Source organism: Sinohyriopsis cumingii, chromosome 8 (assembly GCF_028554795.1).
Source record: "Sinohyriopsis cumingii isolate HCF-2022 chromosome 8, ASM2855479v2, whole genome shotgun sequence".
In the NCBI taxonomy this organism is placed as follows: Eukaryota; Metazoa; Mollusca; class Bivalvia; order Unionida; family Unionidae; genus Sinohyriopsis; species Sinohyriopsis cumingii.
The window spans coordinates 76,994,788-77,007,036 of record NC_142968.1 but is presented as its reverse complement, the minus strand read 5'-3'; the positions used below and the strand labels follow the sequence as shown (position 1 = coordinate 77,007,036).

At 35.1% G+C, this 12,249-nt stretch overlaps 1 protein-coding gene across 2 annotated transcripts in view; it reads left to right on the top strand.

The window, feature by feature from the left end:
* The window catches only part of LOC149793909 (uncharacterized), a 38,447-nt gene extending 27,249 nt beyond the window's left edge, over positions 1-11,198 (top strand). For both annotated transcript variants that reach the window (XM_089966481.1, XM_089966482.1), the window contains exons 8-12: positions 3,566-3,908; positions 4,342-4,521; positions 7,188-7,436; positions 8,031-8,225; positions 10,945-11,198. In XM_089966481.1, coding sequence (XP_089822607.1) covers positions 3,566-3,908; positions 4,342-4,521; positions 7,188-7,436; positions 8,031-8,225; positions 10,945-11,165 — 1,188 coding nt within the window. In that variant the 3' untranslated portion in view covers positions 11,166-11,198. The remainder of the gene's footprint in view (positions 1-3,565; positions 3,909-4,341; positions 4,522-7,187; positions 7,437-8,030; positions 8,226-10,944) is intronic.
* Positions 11,199-12,249: the final 1,051 nt, after the last annotated feature.

The following is a 12,249-nucleotide window of genomic DNA, read 5'->3' as shown; positions in this document are numbered from 1 at the left end:
CACATCTGTGTTGTTGGCATTTTGTGTACGTCAAGAGATCTACCGGGTAAGCTCACTGTGGGTAAATGTATATGATGCTGCTCATCAGACTGATATTCAAGAACAAATCAACCCGCTGATCAACGAATGCACGATATTGTTGATGGGGACAACACTGGCATATGCACGTGGATTGCTTTCGTCCTCTCTGATATCTTTGAATTTCAGCTCCAGGTAACTGTAACTCAGATGTAATGTTTGGTGTGTCCTTCAATTTGAAATTCGATAGGTACTGAGGTGGTCAAAGGCGACATAGGATGAAAGCTACCAATGCAGATCCTTGCATCGGCACTATCTCTGTTATCATGGCAAGCAAATTGATTTCTGACTTGGAATATTCTCAGGAATCTCGGTGCATTATGTATGTTTGTTTGTATATGATTAATAATGTACGTCCAGTTATCTGACAGATGTTCTCAGTTTCTTATTCACTTTCTGCGAGGCTTCGTTTCTATGATGTAAGAGGTGATTCCAAACTCTCTCTCGGGGTTGACTATCATTTGGCATCGCGGAGCAATTAATGACTTCAGCAGAAGTATGAAGCCAATTCATTGGGGCGTTTCGACCTATTATGATGTCGTTGTGTGTCTGAATCTACACATTTGTCATTTTTTCATCAAAGATTCATTAGTAATGAGTCAATCGATGAATTCGTTTTGAAGACATTATTTTCTTTGCTTATAATCTGAATGATTCATGTAGTTACTGTCGTTTCAAGCTATAGTCGTAGTTGGAGTAGTCATAAGTTCTTTTGTCACTCTTTCTTGATTGCTTTTTTCACTTCTGTTTTCCCTTCCTTGGCTTTCCTTCTGCTGAAAACGGTGTCATTATTATTGTTATTATCTAACCTTTCTTATCGTCCCATCTTCGGGGTAGGCGGAAGTGTCAACAAGATAATCCTACTGGGTAGAGGAAAATGAATGTAAAGAATTTTAAACACTTCTCTTGTGTATTTAACTTCATTCCTTTTTGTGGCTGTTGCCATCACTGTCCCTGTTGTGTTTGTTCTATTTAATTTTCACAACATTCTTGAGATCTCTCAGAACAGGTTTCACTGTCTGATCAAAATTATTTTACTGAAACATTTAAAGATCGTGCAAAACATGTCTGTTTGTGACATATCTCTTCGACCCATCAACGATTTAATGTCTTCTTGTACGTGTCACATCTGGATGCCATTAGGATTTGGAGATAAAATATGGTGTCCGTTTTATCTTACCAACGATGGATTTTCTTTTAAATGCCAAAACGTCATTTACACATTTTTTACATATTTGTCATGTGCGTTTTGAAAGATCAAATAACGAATAAAGATAGTTGTACCTAGTCAGTACTTACTAAAAATCCCAATCTGGAAGAATCTCTGTTTTGGACGATGGTGTAAGCTTTGTGATATATTTTGTCAGACGGTGAATACTGAAGTAAATATTTTCCAACATATCTTTGTTATTCTGGAATTTATCACTACTGACTTCCTAGACATTTTACCAACTTAATGTAGGTACTCCTGGTGTTTTTAACGGACCAAATCATGTTTGTTCTTGTTTGGACAAGTGGAGAAAACTGTATGCCACACATCATCTCTCTTTCGAATAATGTTGACAATGCCTGAATTATGATGATGTCCATTTCGTATAAACCAAGTTTAGTATCCTCGTTGTCTTCACCTACCATCTTATAGACAATATCAACGATTTGTCTGACTAAAGTCATACAAGATCCAAATGTCTTCTGGAGAGAATCCTTCTACAAACATAATGGATTCAACCTGATTTTATTTCGGTTCTGGTTATTTAATTTAAATATGTGATCATTTCATGCAAGTAGATAATTCAGTGGAATTGGTTCATCTCTCTCTCTCTCGTTATATAATGAAAGACTCATCATACGAGGGTAAGCGTTTTTGTTTTCAATCTCTGATCGAAGAGTCATAACAGATCACGCTTCCCGTCCGAGACTTACGCAAAGCCATTAAAACATATAATTTCAACAATAAAGCTGAATACTCCACTGAAGACAAAAGCCTAGATACATGCTAAAGGAGAATGAACTTCAAACTTTACAAAATGTCAAAGATAAAGAACGTCGAAGACAGGATTATAAAGAGACAATGGTTAGCATACTTGATATCCGTCTCAAGAGAAAGTACGGTAGTCTTCTGATAGACCCAATGAAGTGAAACAGGTGGAAGTAGAGATTTCAGAAAAACTGAAACAGAACTCTAGCCAGGAAAGAATGTGAAAAGCTAAAAATATTAAATACGAAACAAAACAGCCGATGTCAGTGATGACATTCAAAAAGTAAAAACAGTCGAAAAGAAAATGTGATAGACGATTTAATGAATGTTGAAAATTCATATTGATTCTAAATGATAAGAATATATAAAAGGAAAGACAGTCGAATACAAACATGATAAACGAATTAATGAATGTTGAAAATTTATATTGATTCCAAATTGCAAGAATATACCAGAAAACGTAAGTGTATCTTTATCTTTATTTATTTGTTTAACATGAGTAAGATACAGCAACACACTTTTGCGAGGATACAAATGACATGTTGGCTAGTCAGTATGGAGTGTTGGATAGTAAATGTGGGCTGTTCGATAATATATCACAAGTGTTGGTAACTCTACCTTTCTTTGGTTAGGAAGTGTAAAGCGTTGGTGACTCCAAACAGCGTGGACATTTTTTTTTTCCATATCTTTCACAATGTCCGGAAGTGAAAAATAGTAGTTCAAGTTTTATATATTCAACTTTTAAAACAACCATTACAAGATTTAAAGTCGTCCAGACCATATTTTAGTTTTGTTCTAGAGTGTTTAATCTCGACTAAGGTATATAAACTTTATCATAACTGTTTTACTACTTTACTCAACAACAGCAAGTTTGCATTTTTGTGGATCTTTTCAGTCGCTGCTAATGTCACGTCTTGATGAAATGGGTCTATAAACCAGTACAATAAAAAATCATTTACTGACTGTGTTGAATATTAGGTATGGGATTTTTGTCACTTTATACAGCATGCTCATATATATAAAGATTGTTATTGGATCGTAGATAACAGCATGTTGGTCAATACACACGTCGTGTTGAATAGTAAGTAAGGAATATTGGTCAGTATAAGTTGGCGTTGGATTGTAATCAAAACGTATTGTTTGGTTTGGATCATCTATAATTATTGTGATATTACATTTCCCTTTGTGACCAATACATTGAGTCGTAATGTTAAAGTCCAGCTGTGACAATTCGCAATATAATGTAAATATTGTGCGTCAAGTCCACTCCGTAGTGCTCTATAATATTGCCCTAATAAAAGTGAATAATTTCTAACAATGTAACAGTGTAACGCTCTCTAATTGTACAGGGTCTATCGAAATTTTTCTAAAAGAAAGTTTTTCGATGCATTTTTATCTGCTTTATAATGTTCTAATTTCTAACTTTTGTATTTTTAAGTTGTTAAAGTTGTTGTTCTGAGTTACCTGTAATATAGTGTCCTTTATCTTCTGGTCGTGATTTTATTCCAGATGTGTTTAGAGGCACAGCAAAAACACGAGAATACACAATTAACACACAACCTTACTGGAGTTATTGTAGGTAGACGATACGGTGCATTTGGTGATTGTCCGGCTTGTTGCGACACTGATTTCTGCAATGACAACTGCAGTGAAAACAACTCTGTTGCTATAATCGGAACTGCAGCACCAGAAAGAACAACATCATTTGACATTACAAATGAATCAATAATGACACTAACCTCTGCAAAGCCAAGATCAACAACAACCCATTATGTTTCAACGCATCCAGTCACACACGTGCATCAGGAGCAAACCAGTACTCATATGCCAACCACCAGGCGTGTTGTAGAAAGTAAGTATATTTTGATTTAAGAGTTGTTTTAAAGAGCTGACCCCCTATTATCTGACAAAAGAGAGAATGGTAAAATATATGCCATCAGTTACAGTATCTGTTGAAGACATAATATCGACCTAATATCGAAGAGTAAGGCATATGATAAATGTTACCGAAAAGGAAGTAATACTAATGGATATGCCATATGGAAATTCGATGTATACATTGTATGAAACAATGTAAATAATGCCATCCACATGAGTCTTATTGCAGATATATTTTGTGTTTCAAAAATATATCCACCACACACTTGTTTGTTGTCATCATTAATATTGGTGACGTAGCTAGAATTGTTGAATTTACTTATATAATACCATGTCTGCAACTGCCATTTATTTAGTGGTCAGATAAACGTTCATTATGATCATGTTAATTCCCAATGATGTTGCAGATTGTTCACAGCACGGAAGTGGTTATATTCAGACGATACATTTGTGCATTAAGTTTCATTTTGACCTCATGGATTTCAACCGATCCTCGATGACATGCGCGAAGGAGGGAGCCATGTTGGTGACTATAGATACAGAGGATAAGATGAGCGAAATCTGGACTGTACTGCACAATATTTCAGGTCAGATTCGATGCATATAAAATATCACAAATACACATAATTACGAACTACGTCTGATGAGTTCATTATTTATTTCCATAAATAGTACATTACATATTGTAATATTAGTCATATATTTATTGTGTTATCAGTTAATATTTCGTTAAGAATCGTGATATTTACGTCTGCGATAAGTCGAAATATGCATATTATTATATGCCTTTAAGACAGCACAACTAGTTAAAACTAACCTCAGCGTATTATAGTCGATATGTATGAATAGATTAAACATGCTTTAGTTTCTGATAATTGTTATTTTGAAAGTGGAAATAATTTTAATTACGAGAAAATATGAAATAATGATCTTGAGATATATCGATTTAATCATACCCAGCGTAGTGCTGGTTTCATGAGTCTTTTCCTCGGCTTCATTATTGATTTATACTGTATAGTACCTTCGGTACAGAGCAACAAAATCAAAGAAAGCAAACAAACATGCACTTTTCTGATAGCAATACGTAAACTTAAATGTTCCATCTTCATGGAAGAGGTTATTATTCCAAGCACTGCATATGCACATGTGTAGTCAATGTACGAGATTCATGGCTAACCAATCCTATAACATTTAGAAAAGGTTTTATTTACTCGCGCATTCCTCCGCTTCTGTTTTGGGAAGCAATGGGTTAGCATATGCTGTTGTTGTTGGGTTTAACGCCATTGTTCAGCACAATATAGAATAAACATAATAGCCAGTAAAAATAGTAGAGAAAAAACCCGGGAAACCACGGAAAAAACCTCAGACAAACGAGAAGCTCCTGGAAAGCTTTTTCACATACCCACATTGGCAGTAACTGAGACTCGAACCCACGCAGACAGTGGTGTGATGTGGAGATGGCAGTGATCAGTAACGGTGAGCGCTTTAGACCAATCGGCCACTAGGGGCCTTTGTTAGCATGTGCAGTACTAACGTCTGAAGATGAGCTCGTATATCCACGGCTTTGAAAAGTCTTATTACATCGATATGGTGAAACAGTTTCAAATTCATTAAATACTTATCATACTATTTCTCACTTTATATATATGTGAGAGTGGAAGTGTGTGTGTGTGTGTGTGTGTGTGTGTGTGTGTGTGTGTGTGTGTGTGTAGAATATACCCCGTATAAACCAGTACAATACACGGGATGTATTAATTTTTCAATTACAGGAAACGTGGTTTACCGAGTTTATTTTATTGAAATATTTATACAACGAAAGGTATATCATTGATACAGCGTACATACAATACATATATTGTATTTATAACACATACAAATACATATATTTGCACTTTGAATGGAGTTACGATATGCTACGGGCAGCTGTGTATTGACCGAATGAATGAACTCACATACCTGCGAGTGTATCAGCTACAAAATGTAGTCCAATGATGTTTCTTTTTGTTCACAATCACATATGCAAATTGATAAGCTACTTACTTTCATTTTGAGTTTATTTTTTTATTCACATTTTTTAAATCAATATAACATACACTCATGATTTAAACATGAAATATGATTTTGATGATGAGAGTAGTGCACCACAAAAACAGTTAACCTCTTTTATACTGAACATGAACTGACAGGCATTCATGTACTGGCATATGGAAATTAGCGTAGAAAAGAAACTAAGCAAAATGACGAACTAACAAGAGGTGATGTAAATCGATTAATATATTAACAGTCCATCTAAGTCCTTATTCTGCTTTAATTGACCTTTCTAAAGACTATACAATTCTCTGTCCAGTTTGAAAGGTTTGACTAAACTTTACCATCATTCATAGGTCCAAAGACATGTCCTATGACACAAGCGACAATTCATTCTCAACGCTCGTATTTTCATGGATTTTCGCCCGTATCTAGCTACTATAATTCACAGAGAGAGAGAGAGAGAGAGAGAGAGAGAGAGAGAGAGCGGGGGGGGGGGATGTGTGGGGGCGACCATATGGACATTTTAATATTAAATAATGAATGCTCGTTTTTTATAACGTTAGAATAGGTTAAAGAAAACAGTAACAACACAGTATTAGACACGCTTCAGAATGTGTGCCTAGTAAACGACAAATTTAACTTATTGACCTATTGTCGACTGCCTATTGGCTATTGCAACTGTGTATTTTTGACATGAACTCTGCATATAGATTCCAAAGAAAGCGTAAACATGCCGTTACGACGAACCATATTACTTTTGGCTTCTTGGTACAAGTTCAGTTTAAAGATCTCCGTCCAGTGCAATATGTTTTTCTCTTACTCACTTCAGAATTTCGCTTAATTTGTCCCTTACGCACAACAAAGGAGAGGGGAATGGACAAACAGAAATGCATCCGATGAAATTGTGTACATTTTAATTTAATTTAGAAAACAGGGATTATTAATACTTTTGACCACCATTTTAATATGTCATTTATGATTAAAGAATGCGTAGAAATGCAACATTGATATATAGCCCTGCAACTGAAGGAATGTTTATATATTCGTATTACTGCGCCATGGGTGGATCACAATATGATATACCAATAGCATTTGTGTATAGATTGTCTTTATACCAACACCTTAAATGTCATGTTCTATCTATCTATTTATCTATATATCCATCTAGCTTTATATCTATCTATCTATTTATCTATCTATATTGATTTTTTCTCTCGCAAAGGCCACCTACAAGACTTTTGGATTGGCGGTCGTGACGTCAATAAAACAGACACGTTCTACTGGCAAATTGGAAGTAAAGTTTATAATTACAGCAATTGGGGAAAAATACCCCAGCAGCCTGAGGATCCCCGATATCACGACCAAGACTGTATTATATTACATAGACTAGATAACTACACGTGGTACGATGAACCGTGTTACCGACATTATGGATTCATTTGTGAGCAACCAATGCATGCAATCCATTCAAGTAAGTAAATGCAAACAAAGGATTATTCATGAATTTAACATACGTACTGAAGCCAGATTTCACAGGAGTCGAAAATATTACTCAGTTCTTTTCGTGTGATTCATTTCTTAAAGTCTGTTTAAATTCTTCTAAGTTCCTCACAAAATCTTCCTTGACATGCTATTGGTATTTATATCCAAACGTACATGTTAATTCTGTTTAATAGATGATCAATGAATATCCTCAATAAAATCATGGATACTATCCAATTCGTAGTTTAAATTAGCTGAATATTAGTAATTTGTTACAAAATCCATTAAAACGTAGAATAAGCGGACCAACTGTCATTAATTGCCAAATGAAGAATGTAAACTGCAGTTGTTTGTCGATAAATGTGTGCAACAAGATGGACCGAAACGTCAGAGTACAAATTAATTCTTTATGAAAAATACATATATATTGGATATGGGCGGTTGTAAAATTTAAAATGATTAAATGCATATAATTCCAGTTTATAATATAAACATGTTTTTATTTTTAGACGTTAACAGCATTATTATTTACAATAATATATTGAAACAGAAGCAATGCCAGTTTCATTTTCTTAAAATGAAGGGACACAACAGACGACACCTTGTGGATCGCATGATGAATTCCTTCAGCTGGATCAAAATCTTGGATGTGTCCGGTATATTCCTACCCCAATGGACTGGAATACAGCCAGTAATTATTGTAGACGGCTTGACTCGCACCTTGTCCATATTGAATCAGAAGAGAAACAACGCGCCATATATAGATTTATGCAAGCACGTACGTATATTTAAGTTATCGTGTGTGCATTTTGTTGGTATACAAATTGTAAAATGATGTTTAATCAATATGGATGACCGTAAGAAACATTGATATCGAAAATACAATAAAAGTCTGGACGATAATTCTCTTTACATTTTTCTAGGCCTCTTTTCATATTAAACTTCTAGATCGATTACGTGTTCACTGACACTGTGCAATGTATGCTAGTTCTTAATACTATTTTTCATATTTAGATAGTCTTTATATAAACTAAAACCGTAAAAGGAGACACGGACATAAACAACTAATTATTGTGACAGAAATGGAACAAAACTTTCTGTGATTGAATATATATCAAACGTTTTACATTGAATGAAGGTCACAGATTGTCTTAAAATAATTTCCCTAAAAGTATATTGTGTTGTTTGACGAAGCATATATAAGGGTTTATAGTACGGAATAAGTGTGCTTAAACATAAAACCGTTTTCATGTTCCTTCTGTAAACGCATCTAACAGAGAAACTTCTTCCCGTTTAGTTTAAAAGTCCGCTCCTATATGAGCATATGCATTCGCTTTTTATTTTTGGACTCTGCGACCAACAGCGGTGCATCTACTTTGATCGCATTGCAAGTTCACTCTTAGATTGCATATATTTATTGATGCTTATTTTCGCATCTCTTAGCACGAATGTATTCCGGTCAGTAGTGCAACAGGTTAGCCTTTTGTTCTATAGGAATTAATTATTATTGTCCCAGAGTTTGACATGATCTGCTTATGACTGATCTATTTGTCATTTTTGTAAAACATTTACGGTAAGAAAATGTTACTGGCAGTTCTCTCTCTCTCTCTCTCTCTCTCTCTCTGCCGAGAGAGAGAGAGAGAGAGAGAGAGAGAGAGAGAAAGAGAGAGAGAGAGAGAGACAGAGACAGAGACATAGAGAAAGAAAGAAAGAGAGAGAACGATTAAAGATAATCACCTTTGAACGTGCTAACTTAGTAGACGTGGCTTCCGCTTGGGTATTTGTCAAGAGGGCCTGAGATGCCGCCGGAATATTTGTCATTTTGTGAAAGTGGTTAGGTAGAGTTTGGAAGAAGAGATATAGCAGTTAATATGATGGCAACAAGCGCGTTGATAGGTATCAGGATGGACATCATTGCATTTTTGTGATAAACGTATAAGTTACTATTGTATACGTATCGATCGAGCTATGCAAGAAAGAGTCAAACTTTTAAAGTCATTTTAAGCAAGTAATAAAGCTACGAGACCGTTTCCTGATTTGTATTAACATACTCTTAAACAAGGAACCGTATCCTCGAGGTTTTCTGATTATAACAACAACGCCACTAACTATTGAATACCAACATTATCAGTTAACAAATCTCTAAAAACGCAGTTAGGTAAGAAGCCTTCTGTTATTTGTAAAATATCCGAATCATATCTTGTCAATGCAGCCGTATAATAAAACAGTTATTCATATTACGCAGTAGAAAAAAAGTGAAATGATCGTCTGAAACAAGGTCACATTCGGGAACTGCGTGTCAAAACATTTATGTGCAGTACAACTGATGCAGTAAGTTTTAGAAGCCTTTCTGATGTTGATAAACCAGCGCGATGTAGCAATATATAGATATATAGATGTATATAGAAGTGTGTGTGTATAAATCTCTCTCTCTCTCTCTCTCTCTCTCTATATATATATATATATATAATGAAAATATAAACTCCAATTATACGTGGTGGATTTAACTTTGATAGTGTATCTGAAGATGAGTAAATGAAAATGTTCTAGACTCTGCTTTATATTATTTCATCCATGTATATGACGACGTGTCCCATATCAGAAATTTGTTAATACTTTGACAGACCCTTTCCTTCACGCAATGTTAGTCTACTCCAATTCTAGCTAGCAAATATGTTGTCAAAGCTTTCCTTTGTACTTTGCAGAGCTCAGGTACAACTTTAAAGTTATCAGAGTAGCATTTACCATTTTAAATGTCCATACAAGTATCACGAACGCTCAGGAGAAAGTTTTACACTGTCTACCAGATGCAATATCGCGGCCCTTTATGTCCGCTATATTTAGCAGTGATTTGCTCTCTGAGCACAATGATGGATTATACATTTAAATAATATTTTCTCGTTGTCTTCAATCGCATGTTGTCAATTCTGATTTTATGTTTGATCAGTATTTGGTCAGATCCTATATCTTGTTATCAGGACATCCCTCTTACTTTAGAAAAAATGGACTGGCTCGTAAACAAGTTGCGATGACGACAATGCGAGAGGAATATGTAACTAACGAGGTCGAGTTTGAATGCAATGTTCTGTCTAGAAAAACAGATAAAAAGCACTAAATGGCACAAAATTTCGTAAAATGAAAAACAAGAGATTGCAGTTCTAGCAATGTCTGGATGATAACACCTGATATGTGATTTTGATAATTTTATACCTTTTGGAAAGTGGTGTAAAGACTTTGAACCCGATGTTGTATATTTCTATGCAAAAGAATTTATCCTTTCACGTATCATGTGCTAACCTATGATTTCAAACCAATGTAAATATGGCTACAAATATAATATACACATCGAATTGGCTCGACTGTCTGTCAAAGACTTTTCTCACTGACAAATATTCATCAGAAACGACCGTATTCTTTCCTGTAGTTTTCAAACTGCTCCAAAATGGTAATTTACTAATACCCTGAAAGTTTTGTACGATATACCGTTCTATTTTTAGACAATGAAATCTCTGATTTCTGGAATGGCCTTGTTTCCGCAACACCAAAACCACGCAACACAAATGACTGGCGATGGGATTCAAGAGTACCTTATTCGTACATGAACTGGGGAACCATCCAACCTCACGGAGCAGGAAACTGTGTAATCATGATAAAGGATGGATCTTGGTATGACAGGGACTGTTCTACACATCATAAGTTCATATGCGAAAAATATTAAATATCAATATAAAATAAATGTTTGGAAATGTTATGTGTCTTCGCTGTCATTTATGTTTTGAAATGGATATTTAATGACTAAAATATATAGAACAAATAATATGAATAGTTGAGACTGTGTGTGGGTATTTTGCGACTTTGTAACATTTTAGGTGCATATTTGTTTACTGTCAGATCAAGGAGAATCACAATTGGAAGCAAAGATTGCACCAAGAATATTCCCAATAAGTCACCAAATTCAAAATCATTGGCAGCCAAGAATAATTATCATCTTATATCATTCAATATAATTGAAGATATTTTACTGTAAAAATGTAGATTACTTTAGGTTCACATTGAACATTTAACCAGTACTGAATTTCATAGTCAGACATGATCAGTGTCAGAGACATTATGTTGCAATAAATGACACAAACGCGGTGAGATGTGACAACTGTGGTTCATGTCATAATTATACAGGCGCCCATAGATTCCACGTGCGGGGACTTCATGGATGTATATTATATTATACAGGCGTCCGTTGGTTTAGCATGGGAATGGCATTATAGGATCACATCCGTTTATGAGGTTAAAGTGTTTATAGAGTCTAGCGAGAGCGGTAATATTATTTTTAGTTGTTGTCAACATAGACATTGACAAACAAAAACAAAGAAACAAACACATACACAAAACATACACAAAAATGGGAAATAGGGTTAGTATGTTTCTTTTCTGGAAATCTGAGTGGCCTTGAAAAGTTCCGTTTGGGCTCGTTTTCTTCTCCTCCTCACACTTCATCTCACGGCCGATCCTTAAAATAATACCTTCTTCAGACAGCTTTGTGTCTTTAATATTCATTTTTCTGTGATATATGTTATCATCCATGATGCCTTCACATAGAGCAGATTGTTTGGTTAAATAGCATGCACAAAACGATGCATGACTCCTCGACGTTAGCCAACATGGTATAGTGTAAATGCTGAGCTGTATTGTGCGCTACAATATTGAGCAAACCCTTGCGTCCTTCTACCAAAGGGGAACGAACGCGTGGTGTCACGTTCATTATATAGGTGCAATATTGTTCGTATTTTATATCAGCTGTGAAT